Below are 24,331 nucleotides of genomic sequence, written 5' to 3' on the forward strand. Positions count from 1 at the left end.
AAGTTGAATATAAAAAGAGTCAAATAAAGAAACAAAAGTATTTTTGGACTATGTAATCAATAAGGTATCAAAGATTTTAATTGCAAGTGAGATAGGTGACATTTTGGGAGAAACACTTTGATGGTTACTAGTGAGAATCAAGATAAAGCAGCTTTGAATATAATCCATTTGGCCTTTTATGAAAGTTTTTTTCCAAGGGATTATTAACTCAGGTTATTCTACTTTAAGGAAAATAAAACATCACATTTAGTAGGGGGGAAATTCCAAGACATTCTCATGAATGAAAGATTCATGGTACCAGATAAATTAACAACCATACCTTTCTTAGTTAAGAAGCTATAGCAGTTAGGACTTTAGATATTTACTCCTATCAATTAAAGTTATAAAAAATGAGGTCCCCTTAAATCTTAAATATTGCACTGCTCTTAGAAACAGTATGTTTTAATATCTATACATGAGCTATTAACATTTTGCTGTTGGTTATTAAACATAACTGATTCTTTAATATTTTATAACAGCACATTCCCCACAATGAGACAAAATTTTAAATATTTTGGAGAAAATATTAAGTGACCAAATTTAGCATCTTTTATTATTCAGAGATTAAAGAAAGACAGGTCTCAACATCCCTCTCTTTCTCACTGGAATGACTATATTTAGTTACTTAATGATGTCCGCACTTTTTGTCATTCAAGTCCAAATGGTACAATAAATCTAATAGCTTATGATTAATATAAAAATGAAAATGTGTGTCTTATTAGAAATGATCTCCTTTCAAAAGTCAGTCAGAAAGTTGTTTTAAAAATAAAGCAAAAAATCTCTATAAAATACAAACATTAGAAACCTGTTTTCCCCAAAGCAGAACTGCTGGGACCATCATCATTATTCTATTTTCTAAAGCAGAAATTATCTGTCACAAAGAGTGTTACTTTAACTACTAATATGAAGCATCACTGTAATGTGTATGTATAAACCTCCACTCTCTATTATTTTTTGATCAATTCTTGTATTAAAAATGGCTGAAGAGTGCCTTCTAACCTATAGCCCCTAAATAAATCTGGCATATCAACTGGGGAAAGGTACCAGAATAAAGTGACCAACAAGTAAAAAATTTCACTCCAGACCAAACAGAAACTAACATTTTGCTCTGTGAATGGTGACAACCTTGGACAAACAGACACATACGAACACCTGAATTTATTGATGATGAAACAGTATCTATCTGCTGTATGTTTTAAAAGCACATAGAGTGACTTTTCTGGTAGTCCAGTGGATAAGATCTGCCTTCAATGCAGGGGACACGGGTTCAATCCCTGGTCCAGGAACTAAGATCCCACATGCTGTGGGGCAACTCAGCCCACATGCCACAAACTAGAGAAAAGCCAGCATGCTGCAACTACAGAGCCCACATGCTCTGGAACTCACGTGCCACAAGTGAAGAGAAGCCCGTGTGCAGCAACAAAAGCTATTATATGCCACAGCTAAGACCCAATATGGTCAAAGATAAAAAAAATAAGCATTTTAAAATAACAACAATTTTAAAAAAGCACATGGAAAAGAGTATAAGTTCCTCATAATGTAATCACTCAGAAAATAACATGTTATTAAGATATTTGTGTATTTTAGGCATTTCGTGTACTTTTGTTGTAACATTGGGACATAATATGTGCCCTGCTTTGTATTCTGCCCTTTTTCCCCTTCAACATTTGTCAATTTGATACCTAAAAAAGCAATTTCATGAGTTTGACTTATAGGTCTTTTATTAATGTGGTTGGATATTTTTAATAATACATTGGAATTTTATGTATCTTCTTCTATGGATTTAGTCAAATACATAATATTTTATGAAATAAAAGCTCTTTACAAATTAAGGCATTATTGATATATTCTATATATTTTTTCACTAGTTTGTTCCTTAGTTTTATTTTGAGAATATTAGTTTTTTAATTAGAAATATTTTTTGTTTTTACAATATAAACATACCATTTTATGCAAATCCAAATTGCAGAAGAACAACTGATGTGGTAAAATTACCATGACAGCATTCTTCAGAAAAAGAATGTCTTAAGGAAAAAAAAAACAATAAACTAAGTGTATTTGTTACCTGTTAAGTGATCTAAGTAGTACTGATAGAGTTTGCACTGAATAGGAGTCATTCTCACAGCTAAAACATACTCATGCTTTGGAGGCAAAAACTTTGTTAATGCTGTATAATCTTTCCTCTGTAATTAATAATAAACAGAAGGAAAATTAGTTAAATATATGACAGGAATTAACTGCTCTAAGAATCATCACTGCTTGCAACTAAAAAGTGCACACAAATAAAAGGTACCAGACATATAAGAAAACATTTACTTAAATATATTTACCCTCTTTAATCACACAATGATCCCATTTAATTGTAGTTAATGTATTTCATGTGACTACACAGTATGACTCACTGGTAAAAAGATACTGCAACACACCAGGCAGGTTTTAAATTGAAGTGGCCATACTACCAAGTGAGCAATTTAGGTTTTCAAATGGTCTCCTCTATATAGAAAAAAGAAAAGAAAAAAAAGGTGGGGAGGGGATACAGTAGGTAATGCTAGCAAAAAAAAATTGCTTTAATCATACAGTAAAACGGATGAATCAAAGTCCAATGCAGTCTGGGTTATCCTTTGGGTAAAATGTGCCAACATGCCAGAGGATAACATATAACATCAGGGGGAATGTTTGTCCAATTGAGAAAATAAGCCATGTATAGGCATTCTTAAAACCATATAACATAGGAACAGAAAAGAAAGAACACTAATGTGATAGATACAAATGACTACCTAAATCAGAAAAATATGCCACCTAAGTAGTAGCAGTAATACAGAAATAAGAGTACCTGCTAGTACCTGTGGGTAACCTGAACAAACAGAATAACTTTTACCTTATATAACAGTAGTTAGAGTCAGTCAAAAGGACAGCCTATCTCATCTGTTACATCCATTAATAGCTGGTGTCTTAAGAAAAATAAAGAACTGAGATCTATTAACTGCTTGGTCAGTCTCTACATACTTATCTACTCATTAACAATGGTTTACTGAAGATCTATGTGTCAAGAACACTATTAGTCCATTAAAGTTATTGTATGTACTTGGAATTAACAAAACTGTTTCTTCAGGATTACTTCTTTCATAATTCCTAAGTGCCTTTCCTACAACCATTTCAAACAAATGAGGTTCGGAATACTGTACTATAAAATCTGGTGAGCACAGAAATTTCTTAATCATAATAGCTGTGTTCCTTTTACATATCCCCTATCTTAAGATTGAGAAAAATCTAAACATTAACATATAAACATATAAAGCTACACATCCAGCAAATGAATTAATCGAGTATGTTCTAAACATCTCAATGCAATTTTTTAAAATTATTTATTTACTTTACAACATTGTATTGCAATACTAAATACACTTTGGAAAAGAGTGCAAGAAGATTTAACTCTAAAACTACTGAAAGAAGGAGATGGAAACACAAAATAATTCAAGTTTAAATTCAGAAAACATTTTGAGATTACAATATAACAAAGTAACAATATATTATTACTGTGGAATGTACTTGTACCTGAACACATCCAGCTAACATTTCATAGAGAATGTGAGCACGTTTTTTCATTACTCTGACATCTACCATGGTAGAATCTGCACACTGACCATTTTGGATTGGATTTATAAACCGATTCCTGAATTCCTTAATGGATCCAAGCAAATTTTCTTTGATAAAGTTAACCATGCAATGATCTAAGAAAGAAGATATTAGTTCATTAACAACAGTAATAGCTAAAAGAACTGAGAAAAATTCTCTGACAAAATGCTCATGTCAAAAATGCATGCCATGGCAGCATTAGAATTAAGATACAAAGAAAGAACACAAAAGTGAGTGTAGACTAAACACTGGTTTATCAGTCTGATCTAGAAATGGATTACCTAAACCAGATGAGAAATTCAAATAAAACCCAATCCAAAATTCTAGACTGTTTAGGAAATGAATGTTTAGGAAAAACAATACCTAGAACATTTCATTCTAACTCACTAGTCTTTCTAATAGATATTGAGTATAAAACAACCGCTCTGTAATTCTAACCATGACTTTATGATCAGCAAGGGTATCTTGTGAAAACAACATAGATACTGAACCAAAATAATAAAATCAAGTAATAAGCCACTAGATCAAATTTTGAATTAACTGATTTAGTTCAAGAAGTCCTAAATAGTTGCCCTATGCTATACAGGACCACAATGTGAAACAGGGTAACATTCTATAAATGGGGCAAGAACAAAGGGGAAAACTGGGACAGACAAAAATAAAGATAAAATATAGATATATATTATAGATAAATGTAAAGAAAGATAAAGTGAAACTATAACCAGTATTCAAATAATAAAACAGAAAACAGTAACTATAAAAATACTAAGAGAATGGAAATAACATAAAAAATAACAAAAACCTATTAGAACAGATTACAATGGGATATTTCAATTTGCTATTTGCTGAGTAACTCATGTTCCCTCTTTAGTGTCACCACACACATATGAAAATGAGGGAAACTCACAAGTCACTTCTCTGGGTTCACATCATTTATCCTCAGCCTCAGCAAACTGTATCCTAACATCAATTCAACACAACTCTCCTCCAATCTCCACCTTCCTAAAACTTTCATTTAGCATAGCATTTCTTTCCAAGTTCCTATCAGTAACTCCTCCAAAACTGGATACATTCTTTTACACATTGACTCACACTCAATTAGGTTATTTTGAAGTGGTGTTCCCGTTAAAATAATCCTCCGCCTTGATCGTATAGAATTCATAGCTTTTGAAACAGCAGATGCTTCATTTTTTAGAATATGGCCTTCATCACAAACAACAAAGTCAGGTCCTAGAAAAACAACATTTAATACATAATAAAATTAAAAGCACAATCCATTTAAGTTAATCACTTTACAGTGCTGCTCTTATGGAAAGATGCTGTGGAAACAACATCCTGATAAGAACAGTTATATTTTATCTGCTGCTATATTTGGTTAATGTGGTACTAACAGTATTAAGTTTATTAAAGTACTAATATGATGGTACTTAAGGGCCTCTGAATAAGAGTACAATATAAGTTAAAACTATCACTTGAGACTAAGAGTAACTTATATATACGTGAAAAGACAAATTTCAAAAGTTACATTTAAATAAACACTGTAGAAATCACAATAGACCAAGTAGTACTTCCCATTTGACTTACTTCAAATAACTAGTACTCATTGTTGGGAAAAATTTTAACTGATAAAGGACAGCTAAACTGACTGTTACATGGGTATGGAGGTAGGGAGAAAAACATTGTCCAAGCTACAGATCTCATATCAGAGAGTGGCTCTTTCAAAAGAAATACATATTATTTGTTTTATGAAAATAACCATATGCATTCTTGGCTACAGTATCCTATAACCACAAATTGCTTGCAGGTTAATATACACATAAATTACCTAAACACTGATTTAAACAATAGCAATTGTCAAATTATCCCCTATATTTTAGGCATTACAGAGAATGCATCTTCTACATGATTTCAGAAGTAACTGCTTCAGTATGACGGATCAAATAACACAATTGCTATTCAATGTTCAGATGGGGCTACATGAATAATAAGATTTATTTTTAAATTACTAATCAACTTTCTAAAAATGAAAATATGTATCTTGCTTTATATGTAAAAACTACTTATTTATTTTGAATCCTAAAAAGTTTTCTAAATAGAAAAATTATCTTTTATACAAGTGATTAAAATGATTACTACTACCTAATATTAAGTGTTCATGAGGGTGTGGTGAAGTAGGTACTCATACATTCTTTGTGGAAGTCTAAGCTAGTATCAACAGGGCTTCCCTAGTGGCTCAGATGGTAAAGAATCAGTCTGCAATGAAGGAGACCTGGGTTCAATCCCTGGGTCAGGAAAGTCCCCTGGAGAAGGGAATGGCTGCCCACTCCACTGTTCTTGCCTGGAGAATTCCATGGACAGAGGAGCCTGGTGGGCTATAGTCCATGAGGTTGCAAAGAGTTGGACACAACACAGCGACTAACACTTTCACTTTTCACAAGCTGTTAATCAAACATTGTGGAAGACAATTTCATAATATCTACTAAAATGTAAAATATGTTGCACCCTTGACCCAAATTTTAGCTTCTGGGAATTTATCCTAAAGATATATTTCCACAAGTATCACAAGATACATGAAATATTCTCTGAAGCATTGTTTGTTATGGTGGAAAATTGAAACAAAAGCTTGGTCAAACAGGTTAATAAAACTATGCTATGATGGAATGTTGCAGAACTTAAAATTAATGATGCACATTTCTTTGTACTATCCTTCAAAGATATGTCAAATGTGTTATTTTACTAAACAAAAGGAAGAGAGTTTCAAAATCTATATTATGATCCCATTTTATTTAAATAACCACCTCAAACAGGGTTAACTTTTATCTATATACACATATATGTAGTAAAGTAAAGGATTAACGTGGCCCAAAAAAAAGTTTAGCCTTTGCCTCCAGCTCTAGGGCGCTAACCTCTAAATTCCAGAAATGTCTAACTTGATAAAAAAATGTTTACCTGGATGGCTTGGGAAACATTAGAGATAGTCTATGCTAACAATGTGATGGGGCTGAACGGAGATCAGCTCTGAGCATGTAGCATCTTCTCAACTTCTGGAGGGACTAGAAACTAAGATGACCCACATGAGTGGTCAACCATGTCTATGTGACCAAGCCCAAACTTCAGACACCAAGGCTCGGATGAGTATACCTGCTTAGCAATATTCCATGTGTACTGTCACTACAACATCAGTCTAATCACAAGAAAAACAACAGACACTAGTGAACATGCTACAGGATACTTTAATAACATTCCTCAAGACTGACAAGGTAACAGAAAATAAAAGAAAGACTAATAAACTGTCATAAACCAGAGAAGAATGTGGAGACATGACAATTAAACGCTACGTGGTACCCTGGATAGGATCCTGGAACAGAAAGTGAACAGTAATAGTAAACTGGTAAAATTCAAGTATGGTTTGGAGTCTAGTTACTAATATATCAATTTCTTAGTTTTGACAAATCTACCATGGCAATGTAAGATGAACAGTGGGGGATTTGGGTCCAGGATAAGTGGGAGCTTTCTTTACTATCATTTCAACTTTTCTGTAAACAAACAAACAAAAATTCCAAAATAATGTTTTTTTATTGTCACTAAATAGCTTATATAGAAAAACAAACATTACTCATTATAAGCTTTCATTTCATTTCCTCATGATCACATTAAACATCTGAAACTTGTTTTAAACTGTTTCAAGGAAATCTTCTGAAAAATACGCTGCAATACTATTCACGAGCGTATAGCTCTCTGACAACAAAACAACCACAGGACTTTTAGACAACTATTTTAATCATGAGAAAAGGACAAACTTAACATTTACAATAGCAGTTAGTTTGGTACATGTTGATTACATCATTACTTTAAAAAAAAGGCAAAAGAGTACAGACTTTCAGTTATAAAATGAATAAGGTCTGAGGATCTAATGTATAAACAACATGGTGATAACAAGGTGACTATAGCTGATAACAATGCACTATATAACTGAAATCTGAAAATGAGTAGAGTATAAATGTCATGATCAAAAAGAAAAAGAAAACTACATGAGATAATGGATGTGTAACACAAAGGGGGTTACCCTTTCACAATGTATACATGTATCAAATCACTACATTGTACATTTTAACTGTTACAATTTTACTTCTCAATTAAACCTCAATAAGCTGAAAAAATAAATTAAAAATAAAATTAAAAAGGGGCAAGGCCATGGATTCTATTCAAATAATTCTATTATTCAAATTCAAATTATTCTACTCAAATAATTCTATTCAAAATAATACTATTATTTTGGCAGTGAAAAATTAGACTTTCTCAACAAACATCTAAAGCCTCAACAGTGTCTTAAAGTAATTAGATATATCAAGATAAAGTTTAAAAAGAAAAAAAATACAGAATACAAATAACTAAATATTGATTGGCTCTGGGACAGTACAACTTGCTGCTTTTCCAAGTCACAAATAAGAATTAAATATTTGGATCTTGCATCATGAGGATACTGTCAATAGCACTGCAAATATTAACCTTCCACAGTGATGACCATTTAAAAAAAGGAATAAAATGCAGCAATTCTTCTAATGACATAAAGTTGGAAAAGAAAAGTAAAGAACTGTTTTCAGAGAATGGAGAGAGCTCTTGTGATTGTCTAATATTCAGTCAGAGGAATCTGCAATTGTGACACACCTGGTACATTTTTAACTGCTTATTTATTGAAAACCTCAAATACTTTCAGACTCAGCAAGTGAATTCTGAACATCTGGCAATATTAAGGGTGATTCCATCTTAATGAAATTATACTAAGAAACAAACAGAAAGCAAAAACCTGAATGATAAACAATAACCAGCTACTTAATAGTTGGTCAATTAGTATTTGTTAAATAAAACATAAACACAATTTTCATTCAACTTGCTTTGTTGTCTCAGTGTCTGTCAATATCTTACCTGGATCAACCAATGCTTTGTTAAATATTTCTTTAAGTTTCCTACTCTTCACATTCCTTCCTTGAGCAAGATTTCTGTACATCTCATAACCTATGATCATAACACCACCATCTTCTTGCCACCTCTGTAGCATGTAGCTTCTTTCTTGAGGACGTTTCACAGTTGCTAATTCAGAGACCTTTTGTGGGAAAATAAAGATTTTTAAAGGTAGTAATGCATAAATACTAAATATCCCCATTTAAACATGCATCACTGACAAGTAAAAATCTTATTTTTTACTATATGAATTTTATGCAGTTATTTTGATAATAGAAAATATTTTAAACATACCTCAAGCTTCTCATCATCTTTTAATCCCTCCTGCCACTTCTCAAATTCATTCATCCAATTCAAAGCAGTATTAAGAGGACAAACCACTAAAGCTGTGCTGAAATCCAATTTGTCACACAAAAGAACCGTATGAAGAAAACTTACCACCTACAAGAAAACAAATTAAGTTGCCACCTTCATTTAAATATCTTCAAAAAGTAAATATATTGAGCAAACTTAAAATAGCTGGGATTTTTTTTTGCTGTTTAAACAATAAAGCAACCAGGCAATTTCCAAATTAAACAATAAAGCAACCAGCACAATTTCCAAATCAGGAAAAATACAGAGAAAGAGATATAACATGTAAAAGGCGGAAATTCAACTAGATGATACATAAGGTCCTTCCAACTCTAAAGCTCCGTGATTTTATGATCAGTAATAATAATAATATGAATATAATAAATAATAACCACAGCAAAATAGCTACTAAGTCCCTAGTCCCCAGAGAACATTCCTACGATCTTTAGAAAATACCACTTCCCATTTAGAAGAGAATTATATCATAGAGTATTTTTCCACTGCAAAGTGTTCTGACTCACTGAATCTACTGAATCTACTGGCTTATGACTTGGAATTTTATATATATATATATATATATATATATGAAAGTGAAAGTGAAGTCGCTCAGTCATGTCTGATTCTTTGCAACTCCATGGACTGTAGCCTACCAGCCTCCTCCATCCATGGAATTCTCCAGGAGTGGGTTGCCATTTCCTTGTTACATACACACACACACACACACCTATATCTTTTCACTAATTCCACACCTCTGCTACAACTCCTGCAGTCTTCCTGCAACTTCCTGCATTCAGAAACGTAGTATTTTAATAGTGAAAATACATTATGTTCTCATTACTACAGGATCACAGACTATTAAAGTCAGGAATCCCCTGGTTAGGATTCTGTGCTTTCACGCTGAGGACATTGGTTCAATCCCTTATAGAGGAACTAAGATCTTGGAAGTCACACAGCACGACAAAAAGTTGTAAACGAAATTGATTTCCACCTCAGAATCTTTGCAGTTTTACTGGCTATGCCTATAATCCCACTGCTTCACTTCATTAGGATCTCTGTTCAAACACCACTTTCTAAAAGATGCTTTCCCTCTCTATGCTTCCTTAACATTATCTGAAAGTACATATTTCTTATTTTATTTGATTAAAATCTCTCTCTCCCACCAGAATATAAGCTTCTTGGGGGAGAAATTTTGTTATTCACTGCTTTATCTCTAGCCCCTACAACCGTGTCTGGAACCTAACAGAACATAATATATATTTTTTAATTCACGAATGCACAAGAACAGAATACCTTCATGTTCTTACCTGTAAAGTTTTACCAAGGCCCATGCAGTGGGCAAGAATGCATCCTGAACCTGGAGATTTCTTTGTTTTTTTAACAGATTCACAGCAGCAATCCCACATAAACTGAACACCTAAAAATGATAACTTTGTTAAGTTCAAATTTAAAGGTGCAAGTTAAAAAATCTTCCTTCGTAAATACATCAAAAACATAACTAAAACTTCTAAGAAACAGAATTTTTTAAAGAGAGAGTGATAAAAATCTCTTAACGTAAATGAGATTTGTTTTACACACAACCCCTCCCACCAACCCCTAAGGTTTATTAGAAAAAATGTGAACACAGGCACACGACAGGGTGAATTTCAGTCCTCTCAGGTATCACAGCAGACTTTTGATCCATTCCCTGGGATGGTCCAAAGAGACAGATAAATAATCTAATAGAAAACTTATCCAAAGAGAGACTAGCTCCCTATCAAATAAACTTTCAGGTTTATTGAGTCAATCCGGGGCTGGGGGGAGGAGGGCGGACCTCAGGAGCTATTTTATCATTTCTCCCTTTATTCAACACTAAAAACTGAACAAGAAATGGGCTTGGTACCTAAGGAGTAGGAACTAGAGAATTTCCTTTATGTATTCATTCACATACACACTCAAAATTGACTTACTGATTCCACTTGGGCAAAGCAGAGGATAGGGATAATTGGATATCTTTCCAAAACCAATAAAGGAATATTATTAACAAAAATACTTGAAAAAGCATTTCCTAAAGAAGGCTTTTAGCTAACTGTACCTTTCCCTACCACACCATTCCCTACCACACCACTGCCCTTAGCTAACCATTGCAGATTAGGTGAAATCCACTTGCTATATATACTCATTTGTGAGTGGCACACACTTCCTGTTTCACAAAACTCATTTTTGTGCAATGTTCAATTTTGTTCTTTCTCATTTGCTTATAAGGGCAGGGATCATATCTGTTATGCTCACCAGTAAAAGTAACTCCAGGTCTTAGCAGAATATGAGGCACACTAGGGCCATCAAATATTGGTAAAATTTAACCATCTAATAGTTTCTTACCATCTACTTGATGTGGTTTCAATTTGATAACCATATTTCTATGAACCTGCACTAAAGGTTCTTTGGTTTCTTCATCTTCATCTAAAACCAACTTCGTTGTTATTGGACACTTAGTCGGTGAAGCGTCTTCAATTTCTATCACCTACAAGAAAGGGAATTATAGATAGTTAAGCTCAAAAAAACCTTTTAAGCAATGGTGGAATATGAATCTTACTAAGGGAAGTTTTCCAAAATACAGACATGTCTACTTCCATACTAAAATCCAGTATTTTTTGTTCAGTAAGACCAGAATGGATCACTAGTTTACACGTTTTCTAAAATAAAAAACCTCTACAAGTCTCTGAATCACTGTGGTAACGTTGGTAATTTATTAATAGCTCATCGGTTTTCACCTTGAACACCTTAACATGTGATAGGTAGAGATGTGAGAAAAGGAGCACTCTAAATTAATCCATGGCATCACCATTAAAATCTAAATAGACTGGTTCTATTCTTCTAGAAGACATGTGAAAATGTGCAAGAAAACTTATGGTTACCACAATGACTGGTCATGACTAGTACTTAATTCAGGCAGTAGCGAAGGTAAATATAAATGTTTTACAATGTGAATGAAGACAGTCCCAAACAAGAACTGTCCCACCCAAGATTCCAAAAGGCTCCTGCTGAAAACCACTGTAAATATGTGTTGTGAAAGGGAAAAAATTTCAGAAACACTGGTATGAGAACCTCAGGCTCAAAAGCATAACAAGAATATATAACACCCTTTAATTGCAAAAGGGAAACAATCACCTCAAGTTTACTATTTGAAAGAAAACTTAAATACATATACATAAATACAAATACTTGTGTCTGAATACGTTTTTTCCTATATCATCCCTATGTCTATCCATTACATAGTATACTCAAGAACTGTATAAGCTAGGTACAACTATTGCCACTTTACAAATTAAAAAAAAAAAAACCCTGAGACTGAGAAGTTAAATAACTTATACAAGGTCATGCAACGCTTAAGTAACACAACACTAGGACTTATACCAAGAGGGCTAGGCTCCAGAGTCCATGAACTTAACCACTATGCGTTAATACTTTAATAAAGAAAATGCTTGTATGAACAGGTTTATGGTTCCATGAAAATCAATAAAGAGCCATGACTTTAAACTACGGACATTATGATGTTTAAGAATAAAATTTTAACCGCTACTTTTTTTCCTTATTTAGAACTGTAACTAGGAATGAATGATTACTTGATACTCACTATAGACATTTTCAAACATGAACAGAAGTATATAGAATAGCATAATGAGCCCTATTACCCATTATTCAGCTGCAAAAATTATCAACCTCTGGCCAGTTGTTTCACTGGCAGCCTCTCACCCATTCTCCAACTCCTTGGAGCCCATAAATGATTCTGAAGCAAACCCAAGCAAGTATGTTATTTCATCTGTAAATGTTTTAGAATATCTCTTTAAAAGGACAATCTCTTTTTAAAATCATAACTACAGTATCATTATTACATGTAAAAATTATTTAAACAAGTCACAAATTTGTAATATATTACCTTGATAAAACTAAAATTATATACAAATCAAGATGTGGTAGAGTATAAATAGCACTGATTATTTAGATCCCAGCTCCATTTCAACAACTTACTTAAACTCTTAGCTTCAGTTTGTCCATGTGGAAACTAGGAAAGCTTATAAATAACTCTCATGAGGTTGCTGTGACGATTAAATGATGCAAAGAATACAAAGTATCAGGTACAGACTAAGTATTCAACAAATTTTTATTGTGTTCCAGTTTGGATGTATCCCAGCTTCATATTGCTATGTCAAAGACATATGCCAAACTGGAAAATTATCTGAATGTCTTGTCCTGTTTGCAAGGTGTGGCAGGCAGAGCCCTAAAATGGCCTCCATGATTCCAATCCTCTGCTGTAAATATTCTATATAATTCCATTCCCTTGGGGGTGACTGAGATTTGTAACTATAATGAGATATCATTCCCATAACTGGGCAACTAATCAGTTGGTTTGACATAATCAAAAGGGAGATTCCCTTAGATGAGGTGGGCTTAATCAAGGTAAGTCCTTCAAAAGACTGAAGTGTAAGAGATGTTCTCTTACTGGTCTCCAAGACAAGCAAACTGTCACACTATAGAGAAAAGTCTACAGTACCTAAGAACCTCATTGCCAGAATCACAAGGAACTGAATTCTGCCAACATATGAGCTAGAAAAAAAGCACAAAGTCTTAGATGAAAACTGCAGCTCTGGCAAACATCTTTAATTTCAACTTAGTGAGAAACTGAGCAGAAGACCCAGCAGAGTCAGGCTCAGCTAAGCCACTCTCAAATTCCTGATTTACCAAACTGTTAGATAATAACTTTGCTTTGTTTTTAGCTAAGCCTGTGATAGTTTTTTTTACTGCACAGTAGAAAACTAATATATAAGGCTTTAACTAAGACTTCTGAGCCATATGTTCATAAGTGATATGGATGACATTTTAGCTATTAAGCACTATCTTTGGGATTAGAGATGAGTGAATCTTCAACCTGAATGGAGAAGAAGATAATTTACATAGAAATGGTCTACTTATTTGTGACTAAGTACATGTCTTTATGCACGAAAGGTACAACTTAAGGAAAGTTTATTTAACTAATAATAGACAAACAGGAATGAAATGAGAGAATTTAGAAGAAATAAATTAAGCTATGGTGGTGGAGTTGCTCAGTCATGTCCGACTCTTTGCGACCCCATGGACTGTAGCCTACCAGGCTCCTCCATCCATGGGATTTTCCAGGCAAGAGTACTGGAGTGGGCTGCCATTTCCTTCTCCTTTAGTAAAGAATAAATAAGGACATGCATCCCATGTCTGATTTGAAGAAGGAAAAGAAAACATGAATATAAAATCATTTAAGCAGCACACTGAAAAGGCTGAGCCCCATTTCTGCTGATGGAGATTAAGCACCATGATGCATGATGGACTATTAGGGACCAAATTTGTCCTCCTGCTGTAATCAATTAGAAAAATAGACAAAAAATATGAAACAAATATTTCTGGACTTTGGATTATAGGAACCAACAGGACACTGATACCTGAGAGAAGAAAAATCAACAAGGAGGGCCCTAATCCCTCTTGATTGCTGCCAGAAGGTACATTTCAGAATTTAAGATAACCCAAGCAGAACTCTGGAGTTGTGCTGAGTTGGGGAAACAGATGTCAAGCTCAGAGAGCTGGAAAAAATATAGAGAAATCACAGAGAACTACAGAGAGAAAAGAGCTATACGAAAAGACCTCCAGAAATCAAAATGGGAGTCACTTCAGTCTTAGTTGAGTATTACAATGCACATGAAGAATGAAACTCCACAAAGCCAGACAAAGTGTGACCAAGAAGTTATGAGATAAATAGTCCCCAGTGATCATATGGGTCTGGAAGGCATTCAATTTTAAACAAGGTAGAGTATGATCTTTATACTGACTCAGGGCATTCAGTAGAGACCAGACAAAGGCCACACATTAGCAGTGGGGCAAAACTATCCATAAACTATAGGGACACACCTTAAGAGTTTTTTTTTGAAATATCAAAATAATTTAACTGGGGACTTCCCTAGTGCTATAGGGGTTAAGAATGCACCTGCCAATGCAGGGGACACAGATTCCATCCCTGGTCTGGAAGGATCCTACATGTTATACATAGAGCAACTAAACCTGTGCACCATAACTACTGAGCCCATGCTCTAGAGCCCTTGTGCTCCAACTACTGAGCCCACATGCTGCAACTACCAAAGGCTGTGAGCCTAGAAATTGTGCTCTACAATAGGAGAATCCACGGTAATAAGAAGCCCACACACCACAACTAGAGTAGTCCCTGCTCGCTACAACTAGAGAAAGCCCACACAGAGCAGTGAAGATCCAGCACAGCCAAAAATTTAAAAGAATAATTAAACTGAACTAAAAGTACCTTAAATATCTATTCAGAACAATGCCAGCACTCTCCAATAGAATACAACATACACTCAACAATACCCAATTTACAATGTCTAGTTTTTAATAAAAATTATTAGATGCATCAAGAAAGAAAAATATGAACAATAACCAAGAGAAAAATCACTTAACAAAAATGGTAAGAAGTGACAGAGATGTTCAAATTGGCAGACAAGCATAATAAAACAGATGTAAAATGTGTTCCAATACTGAAAGGAAAATGTGAACACAGTGGGAAAAGAAATACAAGCTATAAAAAAGAACCAAATGTAATTTCTACATAATAAAAATATAAAAAATAAATATTTAATATGAAAAACTCACTGAATGAGATTAGCATCATAATGGAAAAGAAGAAAATATCTTGCTTGAAAACAAAGCAAGAGAAACTACCTAAAATGAAATGGGGGCGGGGGGGGGGGGGGGGCTTGGGAGGGGAGAGGAATTGAAGAAACCAGTGGGAAAATGCTCAGCAATCTAATACATATGTAATTAGAGTCTCATATAGGAAAAGAACAGAAAACCTTGTCTGAAGAAATAATGGTCAAAACTTTAAAAAATTTTGATAGAAACTAAGTCCACAGAACCAACAGGCAGGATAAAAACTAAGAAAATCACAACCATCAATTCCTGAAAGTTGGTGATAAATAGATAATTTTTCACAAACCATTAAAACATCTAATCATTTTAAAAAAAAAACACACATTATGTACACATGGGTGGGTGAGGGGCAAAAATAGACAACAAACAACATGTCATGAAGAAGCAACATCTTTACACAGATGAAAGAAAAAGCTAATAACTTAGAATTCTATACCCATGGATTATAACATTCAAAAACTAAGGGAAAAGATGTCAACAAAGTGACAAGAAACAAGCTCTAAGCTCCTGTTTTTGCACAGAAATATAAAAAAATGAAAAAGAAAAAAACTTTAAAAAACAGAAACTGAACCAACTCTGTTTTCAGAGTTCTGGAAAACAGTCAAAGGTGTATAGCAACCAAGTAAATGACCAGTCAAGAAAAGGCCATTTTAAAAATGGTAGGAAAGTCTTATAGTATTTTTATTTGCTCTTAGCCCACTACCTCTTAGTGAAGTAATAGTCTTTTTCTTGAAGCAGCAGTAGCCTTGTGGACAGTTTCTTCCCTCAAACCAGAGGGAGTACAGTATAAATTATTTGCTAACTATTGTGTACAGCTATTCTAACCTGCCAGAGGATAACTGAAGGAATGACATAAAATTCTTACTACTATTTTACCTAACTTAAATTCTAATGGGAGAAACAGAAGGAAATGCTTAAAGAGAAAAAAATAGTTACAAGGCAACTGTAAACCCACAGATGCCAGGGCCAAGACATTATACATGGAGAAATACAACTGACCATCTAAGGCCCAGAAAAGAAGCTAGGATAAGACTCTTGGAATTTAGGGCATTTGAAACTAGCAAAACATACAGAAGAATTTAAAAAGCCATGTTTCCCCAGAAAAAAAAAAAAAAAACTGAGCAAACCTCAAGTTTTAACCTCAGAGGGATCCTTAGCTTAATTGTAAGCCTAGTTAAGTACTAGAGAAGTATCCCAGTACAGAGCTAACCTAAAAAGACTGGAAAGAAATCAGCATTCAAGGAAATCTCCCTCAAAACATTAACAGAACACTGGTGAAAGGAAAAGAGCATTCAGTAATGATGTAAAACCATAAACAAACTTTGTAGGAATAAATGAGGAGAGTCTCATAACAATCAGACAGTAACAACTAAAGAAAAAAATACAAAAAAAAAATCCTTGGGAAGGGAGAGAATTTAACTTCCAGAATTATCACATTATAATAACTAAACCCTCAATGTGCAATTAAAAAAAACAACCCACAAACCAAACAATGAAATAGGAAAACATGGCCAATTCAAAAGAAGAAATTAAAATAACAGAAAACATCCCTAAGAGGTCCTCAACAATGGACTCATTACACAAAGCAAAACTGGGCACAATCTAAAAGAAATCAAGAAAAGATACAAAATGGGAATACCAACAAAGAAGTAGAAATTACAAACAAGAACCAAACAGAAAATCTGGAACTGAAAAAGAAAAAAGTGAAATAACTTTAAAAACGATTCAGATACGAGCAGGAAAAAGAATCATTAAACATGAAGGTGTCAACTGAAATTATCATGTCTAAGTAGCAGAAAGAAAACAGAACTAAGAAAAGTGAGAGACCAAGGGACTTGTGGGATATCATCAAGCAGACCAATATACACATTATGAGGGTCAAAGGAGAAGAAAAATACAGGCAAAAGGTTATTTGAGGAAATAGTGGCCAAAACTCCCAAATTCGAGTAAAGACCAGGATCTACAAATCCAAGAAGCACAACAAACTTGAACTGAGATAAACTGAGAGACTCAGACTAACCACATTATAGCTACACCTTCACAGTACAAAGACAGAAAGAATCTTGAAAGTATCAAGAGAGAATTGATCTGTCACAACAGGGATCATCAGTAACATTACCAGCTTATTTCTCATCAGAAACTTGAAGATCAAAAGGCAGTGCAATGATATATTTTCAATTACTGAAAAAAAATAACTGTCACCTGAGAATTTTATATTAAAAATACAGGGAGAAACTAATACATTGTTAAACCAAGACAGTTCATTAAAAATAGACCTATGCAACAAGAACTGCTAAAGTGAAGCCTTAGGGTTGAAATGAAAGAATACTGAAAGATGGATAAAGAACGATCCATATGTATGGAAAACACACATGGCCAAACACAAAACCCAGTATTATTGACGTTTTGGTTTGTAACTCCAAGTTTACTTTCTATAGAATTTAAAAGGCAAACCATAAAAAGTAATTATATGTTATTGGGGCATAAAATATATAAAAACAAAGTGTGTAACACAAATTATATACAAGGGGAAACGGGGCTGTATAAGACTACAATATTTTCTGCATGATTAAAGTTAAGTTCATTAAATTCAAACTATAACATTATGACTTTAGGAGTTTACATCTAATCCCATGTTAACTACAAAGAAAATATCTATAGATTACCAAGAAGATATAACAATCATAAAGATAAATATACATAAATCAGAGTCCCAAATTCTATGAAGCAAACACTAACAGAATTGAAAGGAGAAATAATAGACTGTTCTACAAAAACAGTTTGGAGACATAATACCCTACTTTCAGTAATACATAGAATAAGCCAACTGAAGATCAACAGGAAAACACAGAACTTTAACAACAATGTCAACCAGTAAGTCCTATCAAAGAGAACACTCCATTCAACAACAGCAGAGTACAAATTTTCTCAACTTCACGCAACACTTCTTAAGGACAGACCACATGACAGGGCACAAAACAAGCCTTAATAAATTTTAAAACATTAAAAACATAAAATTAACAATACTTCAATAAAATAAAATGAAAAATAAAATGAAAAAGTTTACTAACTTATTAAAAATAAAATAAAAACTTAAAATCTCCAATCACAATGGAAAGAAACTAGAAATCAGTAACAGAAGGACAATGGGAAAAATGCAAATATGCATCATTTAAACACGACACTCTTAAATAACAAAAAGGTCAAATAAGAAATCACAAGAGACATTAGAAAACACCTTCAAATTATACAGAGTGAAGTAAGCCAGAAAGATAAAGAACATTACAGCATACTAACACATATATATGGAATTTAGAAAGATGGTAATGATAACCCTATATGCAAAACAGAAAAAGAGACACAGAAGTACAGAACACTTTTGAACTCTGTGGGAGAAGGTGAGGGTGGGATGTTTCAAAAGAACAGCATGTATATTATCTATGGTGAAACAGATCACTAGCCCAGGTGAGATGCATGAGACGAGTGCTCAGGCCTGGTGCACTGGGAGGACCCAGAGGAGTCGGGTGGAGAGGGAGGAGGGAGGGGGGATTGGGATGGGGAATACGTGTAACTCTATGGCTGATTCGTGTCAATGTATGACAAAACCCACTGAAATGTTGTGAAGTAATTGGCCTCCAACTAATAAAATAAAATTTAAAAAAAAAAAAAAAAAAGGAAAAAAAAAATAAATAAAATAAAAATAGAATACTAAAGCTTGTGGAATTCAGGGATTAGAAAAGAAGTAAAATCCTCACTGTTTCGAGATGATATTATACTATAAACAGAAAACCCTAAAGATGCTATCAGAAAATTACTAAAGCTAACCAGTGAATTTATTAAGTTGCAGGATACAAAATCAATACACAGAAATCTCTTCCATTTCTATACACTAACAATGAAAACTCAGAAAGAAATTAAGGAAACAATCCCATTCACCACTGAAACAAAAAGATAAAATACCTAGGAAATGAATGTACTTAAGGAAAAAAAGGGCAGTATTGTTGTTGTTGTTTTTATTGTTCAGTGGGTAAGCTGGGTCCTAATTGTTGAGACGCCATGGACTGCAGCATGCCAGGCTGCTCTGCCTTTACTATCTCCCAGAGTTAGCCCAAATTAATGTCCATTGAGTTGGTGACAATATTTAAACATCTCATACTCTGCTGCCCCCTGCTCCTTTTGCTTTCAATCTTCCTGAGCATCAGGGTCTTATTCAATAAATCAGTTCTTTGCACCGGGTGGCCAAAGTACTTGATCTTTAGATTTAGCATCAATCCATCCAATGAATATTCAGGGTTGATTTCCTTTCGGATTGACTGGGTTGATCTTCCTGCTGTACAAGGAATTTCAAGAATCTTTTCAAACACCACAACGTGAAAGCATCAATTCTTCAGCACTCAGCTTTCTTTATGGTTCAACCCTCACATCTGTAAGTGACTACTGGAAAATAATAGCTTTTATTTATGGATCTTTATTGGCAAAGTGATGTCTCTGATTTTTAATACTCTGTCTAGATTGGTCACAGCTTTCCTTCCAAGGAGCAAGCATCTTTTAATTTCATGGCTACAGTCACCGAGAGCAGTGACTTTGAAGCCCCCCAAAATAAAATCTGTCACTACTTTCACTTTTTCCCCTTCTATTTGCCATGAAGTGAGGGGACTACATGCCATAATCTTAGTTTTTTGAATGTTGAGTTTTAAACCAGCTTTTTCATGCTCCTGTTTCACCTTCATCTAGAGGCTCTTTAGGTCCTCTTCACTTTCTGTCACTACAGTGGTATCATCTGCATATCTGAGGCTGTTGATGTTCCTCCTGGCAATCTTGATTCTAGCTTCAGATTCATCCAGCCCAGGATTTCGCATGAGGTAACTCTGTAGAGAAGTTAAATAAGCAGGATAACAATATATATCCTTCTCATACTCCTTTCCCAATTTTGAACCTGTTCATTGTTCCACATGTGGTTCTAACTTGGTTTCTTACCTGCATACAGGTTTCTCAGGAGATAAGTAAGGTGGTCTAATATTCCCATCTCTTTAAGAAATTTCCAGACTTTGTTGTGATGCACATAGTCAAAGGCTTCAGTGTAGTCAATGAAGCAGAAGTAGATGTTTTTCTGGAATTCCCTTGCTTTCCCCATAATCAAACAAATGCTGGCAATTTGATTGTGTAGTTCCTCTGCCTCTTCTAAACCCAGCTTGTACATATGGAAGTTCTTGATTCACATACTGTTGAAGCCTAGCTTGAAGGATTCTGAGCATAAACTTACTAGCATGTGAAATGACAGCATGTATGGTAGTTTGAACATTCTATGGCATTGCCACTCTTTGGGACAGGAAAGAAAATTTACCTTTTCCTGTCCTGTGGCCACTGCTGAGTTTTCCAAATTTGCCAGCATATTGAGTACAGCACTTTAACAGCATAATCTTTTATGATTTGAAATAACTCAGCTGGAAATCCATCACCTTCAATAGCTTTGCTCATAGTAATTTTTCCTAAGGCCCATCTGACTTCACACTCTAGATGTCTGGCACTAGGTGAGTGACCACACCATTGTGGTTATCCAGGTCATTAATACCAGTTTTGTATACATCTGTGTACTCCAGTCACCTCTACTTAATCTCTTCAGCTTCTGTCAGGTCACCATTTCTGTCCTTTATCGTACCCATCCTTCCATGAAATGTTCCATTGATATTTCCAATTTTCTTGAAGAGACTTTTAGTCTTTTCCATTCTATTGTTTTCCTCTATTTCTTTGTATTGTTCATTTAAGATCTTATCTCTCCTTGCTAGTCTCTGGAACTCTGCATTCAGTTGGGTATATCTTCTCCTTTCTTCCTTGCCTTTCACTTCTCTTCTTTCCTCAGCAATTTGTAAAGCCTCCTTAGACAAATGCTTTGCCTTCTTGGCACTGCCTACTGTACAAAGTTATGAATCTAAAACCAAAATGGATTTTCAGGCACTTGTCTACCAAATCTAACCCCTTAAATCTATAAATCACCTCCACTGTATAATCAAAAAGGATTTGATCTAAGTCATACTTGAATGGGCTAGTGGTTTTCCCTACTTTCTTCAATTTGAGCCTGAATTTTGCTATAAGGAACTCATGATCTGAGTCACAGTCAGCTCCAGGTCTTGTTCTTGATGATTGTATAGAGCTTCAAGGACAGAAAAGAGGCATATATAGAACACTACAAGACATTTTTGAAAGAAATCAAAGACTACACAAATAGATGGAGAGATATACCATGTTGCTGGATTGGAAGAATCAACATTGTGAAAATGACTATATTATCCAAAGCAACTTACAGATTCAATGCAATCCCTATCAAATTACCAATGGCATTTTTCACAGAACTAGGACAAAAAATTTCAGAATTCGTGTGGATACACAAAAGAACCCAAATAGCCAAAGCAATCTTGAGAAAGAAGAATACAGCTGAAGGAATCAACCTTCCTAACTCAGACTATACTACAAAGCTAGTCATCAACACAGTATGGTACTGCCACAAAAATGGAAATAAAGACCATTGAAACAAGATAGAAAGCCCAAATATAAACCCGTACACCTATGGGCACCTTATCTTTGACAAAGAAGGAAAGACTATACAATGGAGAAAAGACAGTCCCTTCAATAAGTAGTGCTGGGAAAACTGGACAGCTACACGCAAAAGAATGAAATTAGAACACTTCCTAATATCATACACAAAGATAAACTCAAAATGGATTAAAAACCTAAAGGTAAAACCACAAAATAGAAAACTCTTAGAGGAAAACATAGAATACTTTCTGACATAAATGACTTTCCATGACCCATTTCCTAGAGTAATAGAAATAAAAACAAAAATAAACAAATGGAACCTAATTAAACTTAAAGCTTTTGAACAGAAACCATAAACAAGATGAAAAGACAATCCTCACAGTGGGAGAAGATAATTGCAAATGAAGCAACTGACAATGGATTAATCTCCAAAATATACAAGCAGGTCATGAAGTTCAACATCAGAAAACAAACAACCTAGCCAAAAAATGGGCATAAGACTTAAATAGACATTTCTTCAAAGAAGACATAATAATAATGCCAATTTTTCTCAAACTCTTCTAGAAAACTAAAGATGAGGGAATATTTTCTAATTTATTCAATGAGACCAGCATTACTCTAATTTAAAATTTAAAAGATAAACTATAAGAAAACTATAGATTCTCTGTGAATATAGGCTCAAAATTATTCCACAAAGTACCAGCAAACAAATTCAACAGTGCATATTACACAGAATTATACAAAATGGCAAAGAAAGAAATTGTTATGACACAGGATTTGGCAATGATGCCTTAAATAAAACATAAAAAGCACACACAATGAAAGAAAAAAATAGATCAACTGGATTTCATCAAAATTTCAAACTTTTATGCAAGGGATACTTATCAACAGAATTAAAAATAATCCACGAAATGGAGGAATATATTTGCAAATCACATATCTGATAATAGATTGATAGCCAGAATATATATAGAACCCCTATAATACAACAATAACAAAAACAACACAATTTTTAAATGTGCAAAGGATTTGAATAGACATTTCTCCAAAGATGTACAAATGGTCAATACGCACATGAAAACATGCTCAACATCACTAGTCATTAAGGAGACGCAAATCAAAACCTTAATTATCCAAATTCTTGCATCTCCTCTTATCTAGAAAAGCAATAAATCCCTTCATAGTGACATCATCTCCTCATGAAAAGCAGAAAAACTTTTGTAAGATAAGTGCTTGATTTCATGAAGTTTCCCTTCACCATCTTACCCCACTACCTCTTAGAGCAGTGTCTCAGAGCTATCTGAGGTGCTGCCTCCCTCGGTGCAGTCCTAATTTTGCCCCAAATAAAGCTTGACTTCTTTAAAAAAAAATGAAATACCACTTCACTTCCATAATGTTGGCTATTACAAATGGGGTGGGGGGCAGGAATAGGTAAGAAAGAAGAGAAAGAAAAGAAATGTTGTAAAGATGTAGAGAAATTGGAACCTGTATGTATTGCTGGTGGAAATCTAAAGTGATGCAGCTGTTGAGGAAACGATGTGATGACTCCTCAATGTTCCATCATTCCATTTTTGTATATATATACCCAGAAGCATGGAAAGCAGGAACTTGAAGAGAGATTCATACATCCATGTTCCTAGCACTATTATTCCCAACAGCCAGAAAGTGTAAGAAACCTAAAATATCCGTCAACAGATGAATGAATACCCAGATGTAAAGAGTGGACTTGTGCACACAGCAGGGGAAGAAGAAGGTAGGACAAATTAAGAAAGTAGCACTGTCACATATGCATTATTAAGTATAAAATAGACAGCTAGTGGGAAGTGGCTATATAACACAGGGAATCCAGTGATTCTGTGAGCCCAGATAGATAGGGTGTGGAGAAAAGGGAACCCTCTTGCACTCATGGTGGGAATGTAAATTGATACAGCCACTATATAAGACAGTATTGAGATTCCTTAGAAAACTAGGAATAAAACCACCATATGACCAGCAATCCCTCTACTAGGCATAAACCATAAGGAAACCAAAACTGAAAAAGATACAAGTATCCCAATAGCTAGAACAGCACTGTTTACAATAGCTAGAA

At 34.2% G+C, this 24,331-nt stretch overlaps 1 protein-coding gene across 10 annotated transcripts in view; it reads right to left on the reverse strand.

The window, feature by feature from the left end:
- Positions 1–24,331, reverse strand: part of ATRX (ATRX chromatin remodeler) — a 269,851-nt gene that overhangs the window by 85,606 nt on the left and 159,914 nt on the right. For all 10 annotated transcript variants that reach the window (XM_065916981.1, XM_065916979.1, XM_065916987.1 and 7 more), the window contains 7 exons: positions 11,347–11,488; positions 10,293–10,402; positions 8,932–9,078; positions 8,602–8,779; positions 4,768–4,905; positions 3,595–3,770; positions 2,105–2,222 (listed from right to left, as the gene is read on the reverse strand). In XM_065916981.1, coding sequence (XP_065773053.1) covers positions 2,105–2,222; positions 3,595–3,770; positions 4,768–4,905; positions 8,602–8,779; positions 8,932–9,078; positions 10,293–10,402; positions 11,347–11,488 — 1,009 coding nt within the window. The remainder of the gene's footprint in view (positions 1–2,104; positions 2,223–3,594; positions 3,771–4,767; positions 4,906–8,601; positions 8,780–8,931; positions 9,079–10,292; positions 10,403–11,346; positions 11,489–24,331) is intronic.

The sequence above is a fragment of the Muntiacus reevesi genome, chromosome X (assembly GCF_963930625.1).
Source record: "Muntiacus reevesi chromosome X, mMunRee1.1, whole genome shotgun sequence".
NCBI lineage: Eukaryota > Metazoa > Chordata > Mammalia > Artiodactyla > Cervidae > Muntiacus > Muntiacus reevesi.